This window comes from Phalacrocorax aristotelis, chromosome 2, assembly GCF_949628215.1.
Source record: "Phalacrocorax aristotelis chromosome 2, bGulAri2.1, whole genome shotgun sequence".
Taxonomy (NCBI): domain Eukaryota; kingdom Metazoa; phylum Chordata; class Aves; order Suliformes; family Phalacrocoracidae; genus Phalacrocorax; species Phalacrocorax aristotelis.
This window is the reverse complement of record NC_134277.1, coordinates 127476907-127503650: the sequence shown is the minus strand read 5'-3', so window position 1 is coordinate 127503650 and position 26744 is coordinate 127476907. Positions and strand designations below refer to the sequence as shown.

The following is a 26744-nucleotide window of genomic DNA, read 5'->3' as shown; positions in this document are numbered from 1 at the left end:
TCTTATGTCTCTGCTAACGATGCTTCCTGTTCAGAGGTGGATTAAAAGCAGGTATGTAAGACTACGTGGCACTAAATCAGAGAAGGGCTGGTGCTGCGACTCAGTAAGCACCAGCTGAAAACATAATTGCTTCATGTGTTTCCTTAACCATAGGTGTAAAATGAACTCTCTCATATCAAACAAATTGTTACAGCTTAATAAATATGGAGATAACAAAAACTGCTAGCTGTTACTGGTGCTAACAGAAATTCAGGAAATGCTCAACCCAGATACACAACACCGACATGGTAACCTTGGTCACTGTTAACATCTTTGTGTACCTTAACACTTCATAAGTAAAGCACCTCTTGACAATTACATAATCATATTCCTTACCTTGCTATTCCTTTAACACCTTTGCACCCAAGATCAGAACTGAGATGGTGGAATTTAGATATGCTTACAAGCCAAGATTGGATTAGAATAGAAATATTCTGTGTTTTAAAAATCAGACTGTATAATGTTAGAATTTTTACTATGACCTATACTAAGTCATTCATTGCTTACAACAAATATTAACTACAGCACAAGTATGCAATCCCCTCCATGTATGAATGCTTTTAAAGAGTGTTTTTCATTTATGTATGATAAAGTTAAGAAGCTAGCCATACCAAATCCCTGCCCAAAACCAGTTTGTAAGTTATACCCAGAAGCAAGTCTGTCAAAATTTTGGGTTTTGGACACTCTACAAGCATTCAAGAAATCAAACATTGCAAAGAGCTACTGAGTAGGAGGAGGCACTGAGAAAAACACAATCTACTCAAGATTCACTGAAGTTCATTTGTATCCAAGGAGCGGGTAATAGCACATTAACTAAACCAGTTCAACAGCCAATGAAAGACAGTAGCTGCATTGGTAGTAAAATTAGTTATTTTGTCTCCAAAGCATCTGTCCCAGTTTTAGGAAACAAGAACCAATGGAGGTATGTTCTCATGTAGCCACGTGACATACTAAAATTCTGCTTCTGATGCTACTGTTTATGCAGAAATTTGCTTGAGATCTATTGAACTTAAAAATTATCAGCCACCTTGGTAGACAGCAATCCACAATTATAACAGTAAAAAAGCCCAGGGCAGTAAAAGCCTAAAGTAAGCACAATCTGACCATATTCTTCTATACTCTTCCATGGAGAACTTCCAAGAAGGCACAAGCATTAGATGCCATTTCAAGTGTAAAATAAGTAAGGTACTTCAGATCTTACCTACAAAGTTAACTAAAATATTGCATTTGATTACATTTTTATATACACATGCATGAATGCAGGCATGCATATACGAATACCTCTCCCTTCATTGATTTCCTATACCAGAAAGAGCACATATACAAAGCTATAGCTCATGTATCCGTCAGTTTCTAAAGGTATCCTAAAATGCTACGGGAAAAGGAAACAGACAGCCCTGCCTTAGAGAACAGTTAAGCACATTTGAAAGACACAGCTATCAGCATGAGCCTCTTAAAGCCCTTGCATCACAAGTGTAGACATTGAGGCTGACTGCTGTAAAGTGATTGACAAGAAGTAAATGGCTGCCTTCACCAAGGTATGTTCTTACCCTGAACCCTCTCAAAAGACAGTGTCTGGGTTTTGGTAGGCTTTTTGAAAATTTAAGCTTTCACTAGTCCCTTCCTGATTGTCTGAAGTATTTGCTGTCTTCAGGATTATAGTGAACTTGAGTTCTTGAGTCCTCTTCTGTGAAAACAGTGAGCCATATCTTTTATTTTACCTTGAAAATGCAAATATTTCCTCTAGAGAACTCTTGATTAAAGCTAGTAGACGCATCACAATTTCCCAACAGGATGGTATATTAACCAGACCTTGCATGAATGCACAGAAAGAGACTATTTCGAGAAATATAAGTTCTTAAAAATATATAAAACTTTCACAAAAAAAAGTGAGGCGGCATGAATTCCAGTCCCACAAATCTGACAAAGCATTACTTGAGGAAGTAAAGTTACTGTGCAAAGAGCAGAAATTCACACTGTTTAAGACTACATCACACCAAAAAAGGAAATCTTAGCAAATTTTTAATCTTCATAGAAACCAAGGAAAATTCCAAGACAAAGTACATAGTCTTACATGGGTGCTGACGATGGAGAGCTTAACCAGAACAAAGGGAAAGCTAGTGGAGCCATATGTTTAAATAATTTCTATGATTTATTACTTACCGTATCCCATATCTGAAGCTTTATCTGTTTTCCATCAATAGTTATCATTCGAGCCCCAAATTCTACACCTGAATACATTTTACAAAAGATTACATTATTAGCATATATCAGAAAAGAGCATGTCAAGTGCTATGAAAGCAAGAACATAAATTTAAGTTAACTTAATGTTGCATTTGTAGGAAATAATCTCCTTCATAATCTGCTTTTAGTTAATCTTCTGGTTGCTTGAAAACTTAAGTTTTACAGAAGAAAGAAAACTGTTACTCTGTGAGTGCTTTAAAAATGCATTAATTCGAGCAAGTCAAGGAGGGATTTCCTACAATACAAAGTTTTCCAAACAATTTAATAGGTCTAGATCAGAGGTAGAAAAACAAAACAAGTCCATTTGAATGCAAACAGGAAATTGAAGAGTCACAGTTATTTCAACACTCTACCAATGATAGATTGCTGAAGCCAGTTTAGAAGTTGTTAAACCTACAAGTCTTTATCAATAAAATATTCTATTAAATAAGCATAGAAATGTCACCCGCAAAAAGATAACTTTTATTACTGTATTAAAACTCATCTGCCTTTATGAAAAAAAGGACTTCCAGAATTATAGATAGTTAAAAATAACATTTAATAACCAACGGAAAAAAATTGAAGTATTTCAAATAAACAAAAGGAGTTTCTTCAGTGGAAACATTCTGCCTTTTGTACCGTCCTTTAAAGCAATTTTAAGATCATTAACAGTAAATTAAGCATAAATTGACGCTATTACTACAGTAGTTAAAATCTGAAAAATGCCTAGAGATAGTGGACATATTTAAAGGCTATCAAGTTGCCATTAATCTATGCTTCATATATCCATTATGAAAAAAAGATCTGGTGGCTTAAGTTCTGTCTAAAATTGGTCACTGTTAGATTTGGACCAAAGTCTTTCGGTTAAGCAGCCCTGATTTGAAGAATTCCAAAAGTCTCTTCCAAAGCTTGTTTAGAATATTTTGGGGGGACTGTGTTGCTTTCTGCAGAATGACTTTTGGGGAAGAGGAAAGGGAGGAACCAGTCTTCCCCACGCAGGATACAGGAGCCAAATCAAAGCTGTGGGCCAAAGAACACTGTGCTTTCTTTAGCATCCAAATAACTTGCAGTAACTGTATGCAAACAAGTCAAAAGAATAGCACAGGGGAGGCCCAGAAAGGAGGAAGCAGGTGAATGACAAAGCGCTCTCTGAAGTTGATTGCAAAGCCAAGGGAAGGTCATTGGACTACTAGGAGTGTCAAACCCTGCAGGTATTATTTGATCTCAAAATGCAGATTTAGAGCTGTTGATTAAAATCCAGCAGTCAACCCCACAGAAAAAAATTAAAATAATATTTGTCCTGTTCCTTTAAAACATCCACTGAGAGAAAATTCTGAATTTGAAACAACACAGAGTACAATAAGTTTGCTGTCTTAAAGGAAGGAATAGAAGCTGTTCAGGTTTACAGTAAGGGTAAACCAAACAATGTTTATGGTGGTTTTTGTCACCCATATCTACCTACAAATGTTGTGGGGTTTTTTTAATTAGTTTTTTGTGTGTGTATGCTTGGTTTTTGTGGCAGCTGGGGGGAAAGCAACCTTCAAAAAGCCAAATCCAACAACATCAATGCAGCTTCTCCCTCGCTCCTTCATTTCTTTTAATAACAGATACTTCAATTCCCAAAGGAAAAATTGCAACGGTTGTTGCATTGTAAGCTCTTTTAGAGTACACTATTACAATTATGCAAAATTCTGAGGGTAGCTCAAAGACAGAAAAATACCTGCTTCTATGCATTCTATCTTCCCCCCATCTTGTTTTCATTAGAGGTAAAGTTTCTCTCTGAATTTCTTAAATCTTAGAGACAACCTTTAGGGCTAGCTATACTAAAATTTGGGGCCAAGTTTTGCACAACTCTAGATGAAATGTCTTTTTTCCACATGTCCAATTTCAGTTTCCCTTCTCTTCTCCTGAGTTGCTCATGGCAGGAATAGCATCTGCATTCCCATAGGCCAAAATCATTGTATTATATTGAAAAAAGTTAGGCTATGTAACACAAGCCTTTTTATTCACTCTACAGGTTCTCATTAATTTTAATATCATCAACTGGAAGTGCATTAGGTAACACCAACCCATCCCACCTCAACCTGCATGGGCATTCCTATGATTTAGAACCCACATTCTTTATCTCTGTCTTTCTAAATCTGTTTGGGTACTTGGGAGAAGCATTCTCCTGGCCAAAACACGCACACACGCCCCATCAGTTAAGTGAAAGGAGGCTGCTTCCAGCCTATGCCCCTTCTTCGCCTTTCCAAGCAGCTTCCCATGCTCCATTCCTACGTCCCAGATTACGTTGCTATCTAGGTTCACCTTCTCATCCCACTAGCTTCAGTTTCTGCTCCCAGATTTCAGCTACCTATATGCCAGGCACTACAACCACCCCGCTGAGGTGAAGCTACTTCCCACAGCCTATCATTTTGCTGATGTGACAGGGCTGCCAAAGGCGTGATATATAAGGTGTCATATATTTGGCAGGCCAAAAGAAGAAAGGATGACAATAACTCATGCCTCCCTAAAGAACTCAGGCACTTTATCCAGCCAGCCTATCTGCTGCCAAGACCTCAGAAATATTTGAAAACCAACATTAGCCTAAGAATTTTAATTACATTAGACAGCCACACATAAGGTATGGGAAGACTGTCAGGAGAGAAAGGGAAGCAATACCCAAACCACCTGATACATTCTGTTATATGAAGAATATTTGTTTATATTTCAAACATCTATTTCAGTACTCCCAAACACAGGAAGCCTACCTATTCCAGAGCACAAACTAAAAATAGAGACTAGGGATACATTTTGTGCAAGGCTCATCATGACTAGAGCTGATAGGTTCCTTGAAATAACATCAAGAAGTAGTTCAAAGGTTCTGCAACCTTATCAGGTGTTAGCATCTGTTACGCTTAACACAAACTCATCTAAGACTAAGCTTGCCTACAGAATAGTTTATTCCCACACTGTTCCTCATATTTTCTGCGGAAAGATAAAGAAAAGTTTGTAACATTTACTGTAGTTAGATAAGAGGCAATGCATGCTATCAACATGTATTCATTTCCCCTAGTACCAATACCAAACTATACCTAACACAAACTGGATGTCAGTTGAGCAGTCAGGAAGAAAAACCCTTGTCCCCTCCAAACAGTGAATACCTTCACACTTCAATCCTTCTCTATCCAGAATTTAGTCTTCCCAAATAGTAAATTTGTTTATTCATCTTTAAGGTTAACACTGATTTAGTTTGTCTGCAACTTCTCTTCAAGGTTCTGTGGCTAGGCTCCCTAGTGACAAATCTGCCATTTGCATTACCACCAATGCATTTCAAGCTCAGCCAATTCTGCTTCCAGGAACAGTTTTTAGCTTTTCTGAAGAGACAGTTGAGATACTACAGGTATGAATTTTTCAATTGTTTCAGGTTGTACCTTCCCAATAAGAAAAAAGCCTCTTGGCTTTATTAGCTAAGAAATATTCATCAGTTAAAGATTCACTGCTACCTTAATACAGCACACATCCTACATTACCTCAGCACAAACTCAAACACATGCTGAGGTACCCAAGCTGCTTAACCATTAGCACCGAGGAAGACAAGAGACCTACCAATAGTGAGATCGTGGACTGGTTGAAACCTCTTGTCTGTAAACTGTAACAATAAACATGATTTCCCAACACCTAAAAAAAAAGGGAAAGAAAGAAGTTTTAAGCAAATAAAAAAAATGTGTTAAGAACCAAGATAAATTAATTTAAATGAATGGTATATATTGTTTAAAATTCATTAGTAGAACTTGAGACACTAGATTTTACCTACTTTGAAGTGTTTGCAACTTTCTCATAACTTAACAGCTTTTAAAGTTCCAGAAACATTGAAGTCAAAGCAGTTATTTTCAAAAACTGAAAAAATTAATACTTCCTTTGAAAAAGTAGTTCTGCCTTTAAAATGAACAGAAAGTCTCCTAAGAGACCTTCAAAGTATCATTTCACATCCCCTCTCCACAGTAACTACAGGTTTTGCTGCTCCTCACAACCTTAAGTCTGCTTCCTCTTCAGTACTTTCCGTTTTCTTCCAAGCTAACTAGATCCTCCACAGCACCTCACTCCCACCTATCTCCAAATTTATCAGCAGAGGTAACAGCAATACCTATACAGCTGCTTACCACCACTATGTGTTACTGCCCACTAGTTCCCAATAGGCCAAAAAATAGTCCACGCGAAACTGGCAACAGCTGAGTTCATATTACAGCTAGACAGACAGCACAAACATTGTCATCCTCAGATATCCTGATTTCAGACCCAAATGGATAACTATTTCACATTACATGGACACTGGTCAGCAAAAGGGCAATTTCTTTGGTTCATAAAAACACAGAAAAGCAAAAGTTAAGGCAGTCAGTAGGAGTACTCAAACTACCTAGGTTTGTAAACATAATTTTTACAGTTAATTTTTGCTTGTTCTTTTACTCAGAGGGGTCATTCTTCCCATTCTGCTCAGCCAAATTTCCTATTTTCAGCCTTCTAAAACTTGACAGTCATACATTTGGCTTACATACATTTAAACTCTGAACGATATCACATAACACACAATACTGTAGCATCCAAGTTCCCCCTGTACTTTGCTTTATCTGTCCAGCAAGATAAGGCTATTTTAGCTACATGCTAGAGGTCAGCAACAGCTGAATAGGAGTGACATATCTCATAATAAAAGACAGCAACCAAAGGGATAAGGAAAAGAACCATGCTGCAAGACACAAGATATGCATACCACAGGTTTGCATATAGAGACATTGATTTTTCTACTACTAAATTCAGCATTCTCGAAGTTTTTTTAGTATCGTTTCATGAGGAAACAAAGCCTATACAATCGTAATCACTGCCCACCCGTCATTTTAGATTTAAAAGCTAAGTGGCCTGTTTCAATCACATCTAACAGAAATCAGAGACTTACATTTAATTTTGTCACAAAATGAGTTGTGACAAATTAATGATACTCCGAGGTTAATATCCCAAGTGATGCAGAAATTCCAGCAGCCTAAACCAGCTGTTGGTGCTGCTATCCCTGCTCTCTTCCCAACAGCATTTTCATGCCCCTTTCTCCACATTGCTTCAGAACTCATCTAAGCTATTTCAGTTGTCTGCTGGGTTAGCACGCTAACCTGACAAGAAGAATGACAACAAACACAAATGGCTTCGTGCAGGGTCAGACCAGCATGAGAGTTAGTTCAAATGAGGGAAGAGAAATGCAGCAGCCAAGCAGATCAGCAGCTTAAGAGTGGCATGGAACTACAGCCTAAGGCAAAGTTTACAGCATCCACCTTAACAGACCTCTTTTCTGTAGCTCTCTGGCTTATTATAGCAAGCTGTCAGAACACAAGCAGCTTGGAAGCAGGTACAGATTTTGTTCAACAAAATTAGTGGACATAAGAGAAGTAGACGAGTAATAAAGGAGACTGCTGGAGGTAAGAAGGAAACAGGAAGAAGGATAGGCACAATACTGGAGCTGTAGGGACAGAGAACACAAATCTCTAAGGAACCTTAAAATATTCAAAATTCTTCTACTCGCAGAACACTGTTTATGTAGACAGATAACTTTTATACCACCAATGAAATACAGCTGCCCCACTGCAGAACATAATCACCATCCCACTTAAAAAAACATTATAAATCACATCAGAAAGAAAATGTGGAATAGCTTTTGTCATTAACTTTACAAAGTGATTTCAGTAACACTGGATAAACCAGAACCTCAAAACTACCCAATATTCCTGCAAAAATCTTAAAGATCAGAAAAATATTTCCAAATCTAATCAACAAAGTGACACTCGATTACGTGTCCCAGCACTAGTTCTCAAGTGGCAATCTGATATTTCTTCTTCTAGTAAGGCTGGTGACCAGCTCGTTGGTTCAGGAGAACATACAAACACCAGTGTCAGCACAGTGAAGATGACAGACAAGCACAGCCCCTTTGATGCAAGTCCTGTCTCGAACTGGCACAAGATGACTGCACCTCTAGTTACTTCTATGAGTAGGCGTTTTAGGAGCAGACTGATGGGTTCACACACCGAAACAGAAGAAATAAATGGTTTCTGTTTAGTGACATTCCTATTACTTCAGAACCTTCTAGCAAAAAACATCTTGAAGCCCCAAAGTTTTGTACTGTTGTTGACTGAAAAAGAGGTTCAAGGTTGACAACGAATCTGTAGTGCCTGGGAAGTTGGTGTTATAATTCTTTTTAGGTACTACTTATAAATATCTTACTTGCCTAATATCTTGTTTTAATTTTATAGTTTTAAGACATTGCAAGTTTGTAACAGGAGAGCTCTTATGAGAACAGCTTGTAGCCCATTCACATCCAGAGCCTGAGTGGACAGGAGCTTGTACATGAAGTCCCCAGCAGTTTACCACCTTGTGACAAACAGATGCCGCAAAGTTCAATTAACCATTGCATGGCAGCTAATTCTATGGCATACAAATGGTTAAAAAAACTACACTTGTTAACTCTAAGAGCAAAGTGGCCATTTACCAGGTATCTCATTCACTTCGCACTGTAAATCTTACACCTGAAATGAGGCAGACAGTCTGGGAAAAGTAGTTGAGCATGTCTTACAAAAGCAATTGTAGAACACAGACGGGACAAATTCAGTTATGTATTAACTCATTTTCCATTTTACTGTCACAATTACTTCAATATAGCTTCAGATAAACCACTTCCAGAGAAAAAAATTCTTAGTCTCTTAAACCAACAAATGAGCAGAGCTTGGATACACTTCAACAAACACAGTAAACAAAAGCTCTTGCTTAGAAACTAATTAAAACAATGGATTATGTGCTCAGAGAAGAGCAGTGTGCTTTTTGCAAGTGCCTGTTCTACGATGCCTTCATCACTTCTTAGCACCCAAACAGTGACAGGAAGCAGAACTTGTGCTACAGTAGTTTTACCCTGTGGTTCTGAATTCCAAACTAGCAGCCTGAGGTGGTTCTCCAAATTCCCCTGCCTCCCTTAACAGCTTCCTCTCTATCTGGTTGCCACTCTGCAGTCAATTTCCCTAGGTAAAGCATTGCCAGAGCTCTTCTATTGTCCACCTTAGCCCAGCCATGCTCCAACACCTCCCTTCCTTATATCAACACTAGTGTTCATTTCACTGCTTGGCAAGCCAGAACAGCTAAGTGGTAAAGCTACCGTCACCCTTCTCACTCATAACGTTATGCAATGAGCTAAACCAAGAAATGGATCCAGCATAAAACTATAGTCACTTAAAACACAAGTAAGTGCATAAGACTAGGGCTACAAAATATACAGCAAAGGGAAGGGTGGGTTTTTTTCAGTAGCAGCCTGCACTCAGCAATTAAAAAAGCAGCCCTGGACCCATAGCACAGGTGGTGATACGGCTGAGCCAGTTAAATGGCTTTTGCTAAGAAAGCTGACTTGCATCCTTCTCCCCTTTCAGCTCCTGTGATTCCTTGTGAACAGGGCAAAGAAAGTTCAGTTGTCAGCTGCAAAGTCAGAAGTGTACTACTATCAACATGAGGAAAACTTCCAGTCTTTTCTTACCACTAGATGAAATTCATCAGTGCTCCTTCCACTGATGTTTGATTGAGTGTCTTTGAAAGCTGATCTGGCTCAAAACTAAAAAAGCCTCAAAAACAAGGGAGGAGGAGGGGCTAAGATAATTTCCTTATTTGTTCTCATGAGTGACCACTGTAGCTCAAGAAAGGTGACAGAGGAAAAGAACTTCAGCAGTTGTCATCCCAACCTGGGTATCAAAACAGAATCCTGCAGACAAATCTCTTCAGTTAATCTGCTAGCTGCCTCTGATGGGTAGACTCACTTCTTCCCACACAGTTCCACCTCCTTACTCAAAACGGCTCTTACACTTTTCTGACCATATCTGCGATTTGTTTGGCTTTGTTTTTTAAATCATCTTTGTGAACTGAACTGACTTTCTGAAGGATCAGACAAGTGCTGATGCTGACAGCTAAGCAGCAGAAGTTCATAGCTCAGACTAGGAATAGGAACCAAATCCACCCATTTTAGCAGATAAACACTGGCTTAACTCAGCCATCTCACAGAACTATATTTTTTCTTACCGTTGCTTCACAAGGCAGGGTGATCAATCAGCTCACCACCCACAGATACGAAGACCTACTCCCCCTTTGACACCTTGCTCTCACCAATCCAGCTAGGTCCAGCTTCCTACCTTGAAAGTACTCCAGACCCTGGTAAGCACTTCCCTGGGCCAACTCAGCCAATTCAGCTACCAAGCAAAAAGTTAACACAAAAAGCAGGTAGTTTTCCGCTGCATTAGTAGGTTGATTCAGCTCATGGTAGACTACCAAAGCCACCACAAGGTAAGGGGAGCACAACCTCCTCCTTTCACGTGTAATCAACTATGCCAGCTCGTAAGCCCCAATACCAGCTGAGCTGAAACAAGCTTCCTTCTTCTCTTATTTGCCTTTACAAAAGAAACAAAAATAAATCTTTAAATAGGCTAAGGGTAGTCTCAAACAGCATAGATTTTAAAACCAACTCTGATGTAAACCAGGTAATTAAATAGTACAAATTTCACAAGCTACCTCTAGTTCTTTAGTCAAGGTTGAGGGGGGTTGTTGGGGTTATTTTGGGGGGTGTAATTAAAGGTTAGAATTAGTACGGGGTGCACAGTAACAGTCTCACGAAACTATTTGTGGGGGCTTCTACTTAGAGTTTGTTATTGCTAGTTAACTTCTAAGAGACTAAGAAGATGTACTTACACAACACCTAATGTCTGCTCTTTTAGGGATGAAAGTATCATTAAACGGGTCTCAAAGCAAGATACAAGTAGTACAGATCAGTACTCTGGTTTTCAGTATGAACAGGCTCTCAAACTATCATGGGGCGTTAACACCATCTCTAGTGGGATGAAAACCTGTTCAGGTAAGAAATATTGTTACGTACTTGTAGAAAATAAAGGCAATAGGCTCTTGGTCATGCACATTGCTAGTTAGTAACAGCTGCTGTTCTGAAATAAAGTGCACTGACCCTAGAAACATTTCACAAGGAGGCCTGAAAAATAAAGCCAATTCAATTGCTGAATTTCAACATTTGAGAATCTCCTAGACAAGTGAAATGGTTGACTAGACAGCTTACTTTACTATAGAGGGTAAGGAGAATTAGATCTCCAAGTAATTATATTTCCTTTCATCATCTTCCCCTAATAAGAATAACTTTGAGATAGCTGCTAGTTATCAACCAACGATATCTGCAGAAATTGAAAGGCAAGTTAAAGTTCATATGCAAGAACCAGAGGGCTGCTGAAGCAACACGTTCAAGAAAAGCAGAAGACAGTCCTGCTCATGGAAGATGCAGCACCACTGATCATTAAGATACATTTAGATGGGTCACAAGTGACAAGTTATGTTGGTGGCAAGAAATCTGACCATTGTAAAACTGGTATTTCAGGCATAGTAAAGTTCAGTAGCATTCTCTGGTGGAATCTAGTAAACATATTCTGATGTAAGAAAATCCCGTTTAATGCATATTAAATATTCTGGGGTGAAAAAAAATATCCGGCTCTAGTCTTCACAGAAATCTTGCATATCATTCCCAGTTTATTCCCATGTGGTACACTGCTGGTAACAAAAACGTTTAAGCAGAAAAGAAGATTTCACCATCATACAGAAGAACTTTTAAGTAAAAAAAAAAAAAAAAAGACAGACTTCCAGTCACCAACAGCAAAACCAGGAAATACTTGTGTGCTAAGTGTGTTCACCCTGGCTCAGATCAAAATGCATCTCAACTAGTGGCCAAGAGATGATGTATAGGGAAGAGTGGATGAACATACCAACTCCTACCAGGAACCAAAATGAAGCAGACACTATCAACTACCAAGGCAAAGGTCTCAAAGCCCTAAGCAGAATGCACCACACATGCTTCTAAATGCATTTGCAAACTTCTATAATGTTTTGGAAATATCCAGATATTTCCTGGTTAATACTCAGAACAGTCAGCATTCCATAATACTTGTATTTTTCCCTTTAAGATACCAACTCCATTAAGTTTCATGGCTACTGTCCCACTGATACAATGTAAAAACCATGCAGATTATGACAATGTTTGAGTACCTGAAAGACAGTCATGCCATTTCAGGTCTCTCCCACAACAGAAAACTAACTAGATCTTGGAACAGTTCCGACTACATAGAAAAAAAATATTTTTTATATATATAAAATGTAACAACCATAATAGAATCAATCCCATGTCCATAAAGCTACTGGGCCTAAAGTACCAACCAAAGAAAAAGTCATGGAATGTCAATGACCAATGAAGCAAGCAATACAAGGGGACAAGAGCTGTTGAGCAAAAAGCAGTCCTGCTCAGTCAGTTTCTGCGGCTGTCATTTTAAGAGGCTGAGATCATCCTGAATTCCTGTGTTTAAGTAGATGAAGGTATGTGGAATCACAATTCAGAAGAAGAATACAAGTGTCTGGTAAAACTGCAGAGTTTCTTCGTTGGTTTGTTTATGGCTCGCATAACCCACTTTGTTTTGCAGTGCTGAAAAGGAAGACAAGCTAAATGTTAACATCCATCTTCAGCTGATGCCGTCTTACTTTTCTCCTAGAGTTTGTTTACAACTAATTGCTGAGTCACCAGGCAGCTGATCCATTTCCAAAGACACTAAATCAAGTCCCAGAGATAAATTTCTTGATCATTATGAAAATTACATGGCCTGCAAGGCCACTGACGTTATCTTCACTGGTTGGAATGCTGTGGCAGACCACCACTGGAACTGAAGAGGACAGTCCTGATCCACTCTTAATTTCCATCTGCAGAGCTGTGAGTTCAGCTGCCTTCCTCTAAGGAACAGTAGTAACACCTAAACCACCACAGTAATTTTGGCAACAAACAACTGCGCACAACATAAATTGGCTCTTCAGTACTAGCTATATTAGAATACTTACTAGGCTCACAAGAGGTCTAAATAAAAGCAAAACCAACTTACCACTACTGGCATATTTAATTCACTTCAAGAATGATCGTTGCAATAGTTTTAATTAGCTTCCTGTAGATACTCTGAATAAAACCCACAGGAATTAAAGAAAAAAACAAACAAAAAACTTCTGAGCTGTTTTCCTCTCTCTGTTTCCCACCTCTATTTCACTCTTCCCAAACTGGCTCTCAAGCAGCTTAACTTCAGAAGTGACACACATCCATTCTGTATTTCACATTTCAAGCAACTGAAATGCAGAAGTGCAGCACAGACCACTACAATGAGGACATTTCATTAAATTTTTGCAATCACTGTATGATCACTGTATCAAACCCACCGGCTGCCGCAGTCTCTACCACTTTAACAATTATAGTTTTTAGAGATGTACCTGAATTGGCCCCTGCCATTCTGAATTCTGCACTACCATTTTGCATCACGCTGGGCAGACAAACCTCTTCATACTTCCCCTGAATCTACTCAGGTAATCTCCTGTCCTCTGGTTTAACAAACTCTCACCTAAACACTCAAGGAGAAACAGAATTTTTCCTTATCATCTGCATCCTAACGCTTCCAACACGGTCACTGTAGCTGCAATATAGTTCTTATGATTTATTTGTACTACAGCTGCTACTGCAGTAGTCTAAAAAAGCTTCCAGAGTTTAAAAGTGGCTTTAAAAAAGATAAAAATCACATACTAGTTGCATGCAGTGTATTTAATAACCTCACGTGTAATGCAACTGTAACATATAATTATACTCTAGCAACAAATAATTTGGTTCACAGGTATGAAGTCCAGTTATGCAGGTATCCTTAGAATAGTATGCAAAATGACAGCTTAAAGAAGGCATTTATTCAGGTATGAGGAAAACTACAAGATAGATGCACACACAGGTACAATAGTTAACAATATTAGTTACCTTGTCCTGAGAATAGTTTGATAAAAGTATGCTACTTATACCCACACTATGCTGAGGAAGCACGGAATACATTAGCAAAGGGGCTTCAAACGTCAATTCCTACCAGCATACAGTTAGGCCTGCAGCATTCATAAGCATTATTATCTGTTATAGAGCAGCCAATAACAAATAGAACGAAGCAAGTTTTTAAGAAGTGGCAAACAGATGGGTGTGGAAGGGAAGAAACCACAGAACCAACTTGAAGCAGTAGTCCAAAAAAAAAAAAAAACCCAAAACAAGCCCCTGTAAATTAGAAGGAAAGAACCAGGGCTTTTATTTTTCCTCTGACAGCATGTCTCGCCACTTTAACAGCTGGCTACGGCACCTCCAGCCGGGACTGGGAAGGGCATCCCTGTGACCTGAGGTACTTCACAGCAGCGGTCTCGGCCTGACCACCACACTGCAGGAAGGTGTGTGGCACCTCTCAGGCCTCGCTGCTGCGGGAACGCCAACACGGGGCCCTACACACGTGCAAGTTTTACAGTGACAGCGCCTCCCCCCCTAACCCCCCCCAGATGCCGCAGCCAGTGGTGTGACACAGCCCGACCTCCCCGCGGCCGCGGCCAGCCCCGGGGGCGGCTCCGGGGCCTGCGGCGGGGCCCAGGGCCGCCAAGCAACCCGGAGGCAGGCCGAGGCCGCGGGCGGGGCCCGGCGCAGAGGCGGGGGGGAGAGGGGGGGCTGGCGGGAGCCGCCTCTTCGCGCAGGGCCACCACGTCGACGACGCCAGCACTGCGGAAATGGGAGCGAGGAGCCGGGCGCCGCTCGCCGCTCCGCCCGCCCCCCGCCGGGGCGGCCCGGCCCAGCCGGGCCTCGCCCCGTCGTCCCCGCCGCTCACCTGTGTCCCCGATGATGATGTACTTGAAGAGATACGCGTAGGCCATGGCCGCCCGCTCCCCGGAGCTCCGGCTCTCCCGCTCCTTCCTTCCTGACGGGAGCGCGCTCTGCCCCCGCTCCCGCTGTGAGGCCTCGCGCTGCGGAGAGGTGCAAACGGTTAACGGCCACCGGGCGGTGGGGGTGGGGGCGGCGGCAGCAGAGGCCCGCTCCCGCCGGCCGGGCGCCTCCGCGGGCAATCGCTCGCTCGCTCGCTCCCTCCCTCCTACCTCCGGGCCCTTGCACCGGCGGGCTGGCTCGGTCGCTGCTGCCCTCCCGCCACTCCCCGAGGCGCCGGGGAAGGCAGAGGCGGCAGCGGTAAGAGCGGGCGGCGAGAACAATAACAGGCGCCGAGCGGCCCCGGACCCCTCCGGCAACGTCACGCACCCACCGCCTGGCTCCGCCCCGCCCCCGACCCGGAAGTGCTGAGGTAGCCGTTGGCCGGGGGCGCTGCGCGGCCTCCTCCCGCGCCGGCGTGGGGGAGGAGCCGCCGTGCCCCGCCCCGGCTGAGGGGAAGCGGCGGCGCGGAGCTGTTTTGTGGGGATGTTTACTTGACCTGAACCCACTCCCTCCCCCGCTCTAACGGGTGCTGGGGACGTCGTTTTATCCGTCGTCTTGGCGGGAGGAATAAGCGACCGGTTGCTCGGACGCGGGAGCTGGGGTCTCTCCAGGGAAGCCGTGGCGCCTCCACCGCCGTCACCCCTGAGCGGCTCCGAGGGGGAGGAGAGTGGCGGCAGCTGGGCCTTTGCTGGGCGCTGCGGAGCCCCGGGCCTGTAGCAGGGCCTGGGGTGCCGGGGCACGGGGGTGGGTTGGTGGGGGATGGCCGTGGGCGAAAACCCAGTGCAGCTCTTTGAAGCGTTTATGGTTTTTCTGGCTGAGGGAAGAAAGTCCGGTCTGAGACTGCTAAGCCAGCTCTGAGCTAGAGAAGTCTTTAAGCATAAGCACCAGCAAGCAGTTCTGTGCCAGTTTATTTCCCTCACTTACCAAACTTGAGTTCTGGCTTGCAAAAGGCTTTTTTTCTTTCTGCCTTTCCTTATCAAACTGGAAGCAATGATTCAGGCAAGGTAGCCTAAGTTCACAGTTGCTGTTCAGGACTTTCTACTTGGAGTTCACGTGGGACTGGTGAGTTGGAAGAAACTTCAAGGTCCTCCTTAGCCTAAGCTGCCTCACAGTGTCCTGTGTACCCGGACCGTTGGCCCTGGAGCAGTCAGAGGGAGCTCAGCTTACAGGTTGGTCCCACGCCGAGGCTATGTCAGGCACCTGGCAATAGTAATTCACTAGGACTCTCCAGCCAGGTGCTAAGGTGGTCATGCTTTGAAGTGTCCCACAGCTCAGCTGTTTGTTGACAGTGAATTGTTGGGATGGTTGAAGAGGCATTGGCATTTCCTTCATATGAACTCACAAGTCTACCTTTCTGGCTGTGCCAGTCTGGTAGCTGATAAAGACTTTTTATTTGTGGTGTGTCAGGTCAACAACTTGAACAACATTGACTTACACTGCTTGTAAGAGGTGTGCATCTAACTTGCTCATAAAAACCTTCAATACACTGATCTTGCAGGACACCAAATTCTGTTTCCATATTTCATGACTTTTCTATGAGAAATATTGCCCTGTGAACCAAAAATAAGCTTTTTTTTGCTTTTTTTATTTTCTTCCCTGTGGACAGACAAAAGAAATTATTCATATTATATCTATAAAATATCTGCTTTTTCCACATGAAAAAAAAGTTTTCCATGTTCTTTTGTCAGTCATTTTTCTCATTTTCTCTCCTGTATTTTTCCCAGTTTCTTAACATTATTTGTAGAATGTGGAGTCCAAAATAGCAGTTCTCATGCGTCCATAACCAGCCTCATCACCTCAAAATAAAGTTGTATGAGTATCTCCAGTCTTGCTCCTTTCTGACTGTGATTTTTTTGGTTTTGTTTTTTTCCAACAGCATCTGAATTTTCTTTTTCATCCTAGATCCCTATTCTAGATGGTTACTACTGAAATCTATCTGTATATTTGGTATTTCCTTATTAAGCACTGTTTTTCCCTTCACTAAATTTCAGTAACTTTGATCAGAGCCACTCAGTTTTTCAAACATAGTTGATTTTTTTCTTTTCATTCTATCCCAGCCATTTTGTTACCTACGTTGTTCATAAAAATAGGTCTTGCCTGGACAGTAAGGCATTGGAAAGCAGCATGTGAAATATTTCTCCTAGTTTAAAAACCCTTTACAATAGAGTTTTTTTTCAGCCATACTGATTTCTTTTCTTGCATTTTTCTTGTTTGTAAGAACATGATGCAAAGAGTGCCAAAAGCCTTCCTGAAGTCAAGGTGTGGCACACCCGCTTTTTGCTTTCATACTATGTAGCTTGTCAGAGAAGGAAATAGGGTTGATCGATCATTGTTTATCCTTGAGGAATCCATCTTGTCTATTTGCCACTTTTTGCAAGCTCTTGAACTTATTTGTTGAAACTTTAAGTCACTTGTATTGCATAACACAGCCTTCCTCAGAAAGTTTTGGAACCAATCTAAAGCATTGGCTATCTTGGAAATACAGACACTTTGTCTCCACCAGAAGATGTGAAGCGAACAAAACAGGGTGGAAAAACTTAAGCTTATTTTGGAGGACCCTACTTTCCACACAGAAGAGAGCTGCTTCCCCATTATTTTATGTACAAGAAGTGAAGTTTTGTTAATTACTTTTTAAATTTAATAATTCATTAACAATTCTTATCCAGTGTGAGTTTTCTCAGAAAAACAAGTTTTTGCCTTGTTTCCTATGAAAGTTAGGCTTCCGCTTTCACATATCCGTGTGTGTAGGGGTCTGCCTCTATGCTCCCTATCCTAGTAATGATAACGAAAACTGGCATCTTTGCTGAAGGAAAAGCTGCAGTTGGGGTCAGCGGTTAAACCCAATCAAGAATTCGCACAAAAACAAGTCTTTCCAAGTGCTCCCTCTACAGGTAGGAACTTCAGCTGGCGTTCACTTTGTTCACATGGGTTTGTGTGACCTGAACCACAGGAAACAAAGCTGCAGGAAACCAGGCTGTAAGAAGGTAAGGTCTGATCCAGTGTAAGTAAAGCTTGTTGCTACTAGAGATGGGGCAGCTCTGCCCCCACTAACCCGCTCTTCGACCCTTCCTTGTTCTGGCACTAGCCGAGTCATCTCTGAATCAGGGAACTGGAGTGGCTAAGCTTTATTTTTTCCATATTAGCTTTCAGACAAATCCATTTGGGGTGCCACAGCAACGAACTATAATGCTTTTGACAGCTTTGCCAGATGGATTCCATCTCTGCCCAGCAGTCCTCACTCCTCAAAAAGGGTCCTGTCGATGTCAAGGCTAAAGCCCATTCTGTTACAGCAGTCACACAGACAGGTAATGACTCAGTCTCCTTTCCTACAGAAGCTTCTCCTCTGCCTGTATTGGGGAATATGAAGGAGAAATTGAACGCCCACTTGAGAGCAGAGAGGCCCTGCAGCCTGCAGAGAGACCTAGACAAATTAGAGAGCTGGGCAATCACCAACCATGCGAAGTTTAACAAGGGTAAGTGCTGGATTTTACACCTGGGGCATGGCAACCCTGTGTGTACATACAGACTGGGGAACGAGAGGCTGCAGAGCAGCTCTGCAGAGAGGAACCTGGGGGTTCTGGTCCACAGCAAGCTGAGCATGAGCCAACAGTGCACCCTGGCAGCCAAGAGGCCAACCGTGCCCTGGGGTGCATCAAGCCCTGCATTGCTGCTGGTGGAGGGAGGGGATTGTCCCGCTCTGCTCTGGTGCAGCTTCACCTCGAGTGCTGTGTGCAGGTTTGGGCGCCACAGTACATCAAGGATATAAAGCTACTGGAGAGTGTCCAGAGGAGGGCCACGAAGTTGGTGAAGGGTTTAGAGGAGAAACCGTACAAGGCGTGGCTAAAGTCACTTGTTTGTTCAGCCTGGAGAAGAGGAGACTGAGGGGAGACCTCATCATGGTCTGCAGCTTCCTTACCAGGGGAGGAGGAAGGGCAGGTGCTAATCTCTTCTCTCTGGTGATCGATGACAGGACCTGAGGGGATGTCAGGAAGATGTTGCAGGGGAGGTTTAGGCTGGATACTAGGAGCAGGTTCCTCACCCAGAGGGTAGTGGAGCGCTGGAACAGGCTCCCCAGGGAGGCAGTCACAGCACCAAGCCTGGTGATGTTCAAGAAGCATTTGGACAATGCCCTCGGACACATGGTGTGACTTTTGGGGTTGTCCTGTGCAGGGGAAGGAGTTGGACTCAATGATCCTTGTGAGTCCCTTGCAACTCAGGACATTCTATGAGAATTGTGTGGGCTTCTGTGTCCTTCACCTCCTCCAGAGCTCTGCAGTCACTCATGACACACTCCAAGTCTCTGTTGGTAGCATCAGGGATTCCTACGTGGTTGAGCCACAAAGGGTGTTAGCCTGAAGGCTGGTCAAGGCTCGGCAATGTGTCCTCAGCATCCCAGGGTAATAATTTACAAGTGTACTTACCTCACGGATGGGATTTTGTCTGTTAGTTTCCAAATTATGTGATCTAGACTTTAGGTTTGACACAAGTAAAAATGGCCTAATGTGATTGAATTAAATCTGATCAGAAAGGGGAATTTCCATTTTGTAAAAGTGCAGATTGCTCATGGGGAGAACATACAGACACTGCAGAATCTCCAGTGAAATGGGAGGTATCCATAACACCATCTAACAGCCTGCTAATGTGACTGACAGTTCAGAGAGAAGGCAGCCCTACCTGTTTCTGCTCTGGCAGCCTGGTGAGACACTGAAGTAACCAACCTGCTGGTGACACACACGGCAGGACTGAGTCCTGCTGGCTGGCTTGGTGGCCGCTTGGCTTGGGTGAGCAACGGCATGGTGAAGAGATAGCAAGACCTCTCCTGGTTTGACAGGCGGCCAGCAGGGCTTGAGAAGTTTTATGTGTGCCCGACTGGAGTATTTCAGTTGCATGTGATGTTGCTGTTGAGATATTTATGAAATCAGGGTTTGGTAGAGGCTTGCAAGGATAACATGCAAGGATTTGTTGCTTACACTACCCCATGGTAAATACAAGCTAATTTGCTGCTGGTTAAGAGATCATATACCTGAGTTATTGAGGGTTATCAGCCATTCTGCAAATCTTGGGTGCCTCCAACTAAAGATTAATGCAAAATTGATTTTCCTCCAAGTTATGTTTAATGTACATTTGTTTAAATGCCATTAAGAGGCATGTAAGTAAATAGGTATTTATACATGTATCTGTATATATACTTATATATGTATACCTCTCACCTGTCTAAATTTTTGTTTTCCAGACAAATGAATATCTTCTTTTGTTAAGTATTATTACCTTAATAGAAGGCTACTGTGGACACAGACTCACTTATTAAAAAAATTGTTAGCCAAGAGGTATAAAAGAGGCAGTGGTTATTCAATATTGAATCATAACGCTTGCAGAGGATTGCCTTGCTTTTGTTTTTTTGTTAATGTTCTCTTAAATAATAATGTTATCTGTTAGTGATTTTATATATTACTAAGATGACAGGACCAGGATTATATTCTGGGAAATTCAATACACTTGAGAAAACTAGAGCTTGCTCCTTTTTCTGTGTCACTCAGGTTTTCCCTAAAGTTCTGTCATTTATCACTGCGCAAACTCATCTGAGGTTTATAGCAAAGCCTTAGGATTTGCAGGATCCTTACCACTAATAGTGCTACTTAGGAAAGAGCCGTGGTGGCACCCAAAGCTCTACTCTGCAAAGCATTAGACAGGAGTTTTTTAAGGAAACTAAAACACAAAAGCAAAACCCCAGCATAACATTTGAATACAACCACACTTTAATTATGATTTGCACTGTGCTATCATTTAACTGTTAGAAGTCAATCTCTACCCACTCTTCAGTTTAGCTTACGATTTTTAAATCGTTCCTTGAATTATTTATACAGATGCTGAATAGAGAATGTTATTTTCTAGTGTCTGGCATTTAATCTGGTTGTATGGCCCCAAGCTGCGCCAGGGGAAGTTTAGGTTGGATATTAGGAAAAATGTCTTCACCGAAAGGGTTGTCAGGCATTGGAACAGGCTGCCCAGATAGGTAGTTGAGTCTCCATCCCTGGAGGTATTTAAAGGAAGGGTAGATGTGATGCTTGAGGATATGGTTGAGTGGTGGACTTGGCAGTGATAGGTTAGCTGTTGGACTGAATGATCTTAAGGGTCTTTTCCAACCTTAACAATTCTATGATTCTATGTATTTTTTCTGAACATTAATTATGTGCTACAATTTGTCTAATTTGTGAATATTATTTAACAATTTTTAGGTTAGATTTGTATTTTATGTAAATAACAAGGCAAAACATAGCATGTTTTATTTACTATAAGTGTTGAGAATGGGTCCCCACTTCATGTGGAAATATGCAGAGCAGATCCTGCAGGAAGACAGTCAAATGTGTATAAAACTCAGTGAAGATCTGCCTTTGGAAAGAGAATTTCTGGGTACCTGTTAAGCATAAAAAGTTAACAGCCCCTTGTTAGCCATCTTAGTTTTCCTTTATTTATAGAAGATCTAGGATATTTTGAGGTCATACAAATTCTGTCATAGAATCCCTTTTAGATGTTATTAAGATTAGGGACTACAGGGACAATCCAACCTATTGATAAACCCTCTGAAATTATCATAAAATGATCATTATGTTAATGGCATAGACAAAGATTTGTCAGCTGATCAGTGTAGTACCTCCTCCTTCCAATCTGGGATTTTAAGAGTCTAGTACCTTGGATTTAGGTTCATAACACTTTTACTTGTCCCAAACTTGTAACCTGAAGTCATGGTAGAAGCCCATGTAAAGTCTTTGATGTGCAGCATCAAGCAGTGGTATTTACGGACTTTTTCTGTTGTCTGTGGTGAAATTATGGATCCTTTACTTTCACAGTGGATTATCACCACCCAAACTGGGTTATTTAACTTATATTTTAAAATTTGTCTTTAATATATGTTAGATGGCACACTATTTTTTTGGTTTTTTATCATTCTCTTGCAAAATTGGCACATCATTTGTTAGGTCTGTTAATGCAAGCATCTTGTATGGCCTTGAGATACGGGAACAGTTCTCACTTGCAGCCAGAGAGCTGCTGATGTTGCTTGTTTTATTTTTTTGTACTTAATGTTGAAATTTGCTGGTGCAAACTTTCTGAAAGAAATTCTGAAATTCCGGTTTGGTTCCTGACTCACTCATTGCTGACTGGGTCTTATATGAAACGCTCCAACCCACACCCTGGAATTTGTAGCTGAGTCCAGTGATGAAATTCCATTTTTCCCTACAGTTGCAGGGCTTCGGATACTTGAATTTGGCAGTGCAAAGTTCTCATTTATTGTTTGTGTTTGGTTTCATTTTGTGACAGGTGCTTTTGGAAGCATCATGAAGGGCTCAGATGCATTTGGTCTCTGTACCTCCTGTGGATAGAAGTCTGTGTTCCCTTCTTCACGTCAATCTGACAGATTGTTGTCTATCTTGAATGGACAATTTAATGCACATTTCTTGTTTGCACAGAAAGAATGAAACAAATTAGTCTTTTAATTCCCAGTCCTCCATCCCTTGGGCTTCATAATAGGATTCTTACTTGTGGAGCTGGAATATAGGCTTGTCTTCCACTGCTTTTTTTTAATCTTTGCCTTCAAGAAAGTGAATATGGCTTGAATGATGTAAACCTTTATGCTCTGGCTGGTTTGCTAGGTATGTAATCCATAACATAGCAGTCATATTAAAATTTCTATTATTTTTTTACGCCATTTAGGCCCAGAGTGTTGGAAGCAGCAGAGGCTGTACACGTAGAGAACATGGGGAAGAGGAGGGGCAGAGCAGCAAGTATCTGCAGGACTCTGGGACAGGTAGTCGTGAGCACAGAAATGAAAATGCTTAGATGTTCCCACTCAGGTATGAGGAGCATGAGTGCAGGGAGTAGAAAGAGTAGGGGTCTCTGGGCTGGGAGAAGTTGGGGATTGGAGTGAGAGGATTTAGGCAATATGAGAAGAAATACCTCTAGTGAAAAGTTGGATTAGAGCAGGGGGTTTAGGGGCAAAGAGTTGAGAAATTGAAATTTTGGAGTGAAGAAGAGGGAAACTGGAGACTGGGCTTCTGAGCAGAGTACCTAGAAATATGTGCCTATTAGGGATAGGTGACTCAGGCTCTGAGGGTCTTCGTCCAGGCAGCTTTGGCTAGGATTTCAGCTAACAGCTGGAACATATGTGCAAAGGCTGTTACCCCACAATTTCTGTAGCCTCTTTGCTTTCAGAAATACATCAATTTTACTAAAGGACAATTAATATATTTTTAAAAGACCTAATCTAAGTTTCATTGTTGCTTTTGATCTGGTGAGAAAAGCTTGGAAATGGGTTTATTTTTTAAAACCTTTGTGTAGAATGGTGTAGTATTTAATGAACAGTCTTAGTTAAATGCTATTAGATAAACACTAAAAATAAAAGTAGTGCATTCTGAAAGACACAGTATTTCTACAATCACTATAGTTATTTAATATTTTATTCCCGATCAACTACATTGACATATTTTGGGGCGATTGTAAAAAAACAGTTTTAATAGAATATATTTGGTTTTGAAGTACAATCTTGAGACTACATCTTCAAGCCAGTGCAACAAAAAAATAAAACTAGAGTTCTTCAGTTTCCCAGCTGTATTCATATTTTAGTTTTTTGAACTCGTGGAAATATTTACCCAACCTCTGCTTTATCCTTGTTTATTCGCTAAGGACCTTTGCCACTGTTATCATTGCACCCTGTTTTTCCTTGCAAATAACCTTGTTTTTCACTGGCCTGATTTAAAAATAAACAGTTTGGACATGATAAATTTTAATACATTTTTCCCATAAAAACTGGGAAAGCAAAAGGATCCTTGAAATAACCTTGAAATGGCTAACGAACCAACTGAAAAGATATGTTGTGGGTTTTTTTTAATTCTCAGAAGGATTAGAAAATGTGTGCTCCTATCACAAAGATCACAAGAGCATGGAGCATTAGTGCTACACAGACAATGTCAGAGATCAGTGCAGAAGTCTAGTTAAACTGGCATCAAGGTAAATTTTAATTTTTTTTTTTACTTTAGAGGCAAAACTTTTCTTAATTTCCTTTAGATCCCAGAAATTGTTTTGACAATGGTTTAATAAAGTGGAAGGTAAATAAAGAGTTACTGCACAGTCTCACAGGAAGCGAAAAAAATGAAAAATTCCTGTTTACTCATAGCAAGAAGTGAGACAACTTTAAGGGAATTGGTTTGCTTAAAAGACAATAGGATAGGCAAGCCTGGTCACATATTTTTTCAAATTGAAAATATTTTTGTCTGGAAGAGTTAAAAAAGGCTTCCTTTTTAAATGTTTTTGTAAAAAAGGTTTCTTTTTCTCTTTCAATAGTAATTATTTTTTTCTTTTTCAGACACCTCCACTGATGTCTTTTGGTGGCTGTAGAAAGTCAGGAACTGTCTATGATTCTGAGAGTCAGCAGAGTTGCTAAAGGATTTGAGTTGAGAAACTAGAGGTTTATTTCTAAGTATTTGTGCATTCCACTGAATAGGCTTTTTCTTAAGTATTTTAAATTAGAAGATGTTTTACTTTAGCAAATACGTATGTAGGCCCCTTTTCTATTCAGCCATTGTTGACGTAGAGGGTAGCACATGCTTCTGCATGTATTTTCCTTCATTTGTTTGAATCTGATTCAGAACTCCAGCCTTTTCGAGGTTATTTCAGCACAGTTTCCCTCACTTGTCTTCAGGCTGTGAAGGTCACACCAAAGCTGTTATTGCCAGCACATGAGCTGTGCCATTGTAGCCTTACATTGTAAGCTAGGGAGTCTTTAATTCCACAGATCAGAAGGTGGACAAGTGTTAATTTTTTTCCTTTCATGAAAGTTCCTATATCGTTATCTGTTGGCCATTCATACACTGGCTGAGAAGGGTAAACATTACATGTTAGAAAGGGAAAAAACCCAAGAGAATTAATTGTAATGGGGCAACACCCCACCCCACCCCCCATCAACTTGCATTCGTTTCAGATGGCAAATTATTAGGTGTTCAATTTCTACATGTTTATTGAGAATATCTTGTTGCTCTGATCATGAGATGTCAAATAGTACAAAATTTTGGATGTCAAAGATTCTGTCTTACATTTCATGGCAATAACTAGGAGAAAAGTAATTCTTCTGGCTTTAAGGTCCGGTTTATTTTTAGTCGGATTCCTCTTTGTTGGAAGAGTTTCTTCCTTTATAGTTCTATAGTTTACTTCTATACCACTTGAAAAAGGGATTTTTCAATTCTTTATTTCTAGTCCACAAATGGAAAGAAGGGTTGTATCGCATCTTGACTTAAGAAAGCTCCTGTCTGCTAAGACTTAAATTCCGGTGATATCAATAGCCACTGTAATCCCACCCTTTTTAACAGCAAAGCTTGTTTAGTTGTCGCTACCTTCATGTCATCATACTTACTCAGCACAGAAAACGCTTGCAGTTTATGGCAGTGCCAAGCCCTCATCACCATAAGGCTTGCCCTGTGCTATGTTGACAGTCCTCTTGTCCAAGGCCTGTTCCTATTCAGCATTTTTTCCTGCTATGTTTCTCAATCCTGTTTGTATTTTTTTTCCAGGCTGACCTTCATTTATTTTATGTGGTCAAAAAATAAATGAAAATTGACAAAATGACCTTCTAGTTAACAATTCCAGTCATGGTATTTTGTTCCCATATTTTCAAAAGGTAAGGTAAGCTTTCTCTTTGCAGAACTCCTTGGTGCTGTAGGAAAAAAATAAACAGTATACAGTACTCCCTAGTATAAGCACAGAGTGGTCCACAAACTATGAAAAGTAATTTAGTGTTTCAGAAATAAATCCCAAACTTGGTCCTTTTAGAAAATCATCAGCCATATAACAACTGGCCAAGGCGATATACAACAGAGTCAGCGTGCTAACCTATGCTCTGTAGGGACTGGGAGCCTACTCCTAGTACTATTTCTAGGAGGTTTTTTTTTGACAGGGGCAATGGAGGAGCATACAGGGAAGAGCCTGAATGATTTTTTTTTCCCATGAGCAACCAGTAATATGGAAATTTTCCATAGTTGTTCTTGCCATGCACATGAACCTAGCCACGTGATGGGGAAAAGCAGAGCTGTCCCTGATAAAAAGAGTGATCAGGAGCATACTAGGTAAATTCTTTCTGCATTAGCAGTCAGGCCAAAGCCATCCTCTCCATAGTGTATACTCTGTGTAACATACACAATCAGTCTTTACCTAGTCAGTATAATGGGATGCTCCCATGGTGCACCAGGCTTACTATGCTGAGGCTACATAATAAAATTCTGCCATGGATTGAGAATGCAACCTGTCTTGGTACAGAAAGAAACCAAACAGCCAACCTTCCCAGGAAGATATGGCAGCAATAATCTGATTCACGTGAGTCAGACTAAGTAGAGATCAAAATATTTGTATCTTGATGACACAAAGCAAGGTATTAAAACAGTTCCTCCAAGTGAAAGCAATGAAAATGTATAGTTCCTCTAAGATAATGTCGGTTGAAGCAAAGAGAAAACAGAGAAAAGCTTATGACAACTACAATATTTATGTCCAATGAAAATGGAGGAATGTAACAGCCAGTTTAAGTAGTACAATGTAATGTATAAAATAAACCCAACTGTTTTGCAAAAAAAATATGTTGACTACAGCAGGCATTGAAGGGAAGAAG

At 41.1% G+C, this 26744-nt stretch overlaps 1 protein-coding gene and 1 long non-coding RNA gene across 2 annotated transcripts in view; one reads left to right on the top strand and one right to left on the bottom strand.

Annotated features, from left to right (window-relative positions):
- Window positions 1-15501, bottom strand: part of RAB2A (RAB2A, member RAS oncogene family) — a 45504-nt gene extending 30003 nt beyond the window's left edge. Inside the window, exons 1-4 of the mRNA XM_075085090.1 lie at window positions 15268-15501; window positions 15003-15138; window positions 5851-5922; window positions 2203-2270 (exon numbers count right to left, since the gene is read on the bottom strand). Coding sequence (XP_074941191.1) covers window positions 2203-2270; window positions 5851-5922; window positions 15003-15048 — 186 coding nt within the window. The 5' untranslated portion in view covers window positions 15049-15138; window positions 15268-15501. The remainder of the gene's footprint in view (window positions 1-2202; window positions 2271-5850; window positions 5923-15002; window positions 15139-15267) is intronic.
- Window positions 15502-15596: 95 nt separating this feature from the next.
- On the top strand, window positions 15597-25711 carry LOC142053438 (uncharacterized). The gene is made up of 2 exons (XR_012659220.1): window positions 15597-18570; window positions 22415-25711. It is a non-coding gene; the product is annotated as an uncharacterized LOC142053438 (long non-coding RNA).
- The last annotated feature ends 1033 nt before the right edge of the window (window positions 25712-26744 follow it).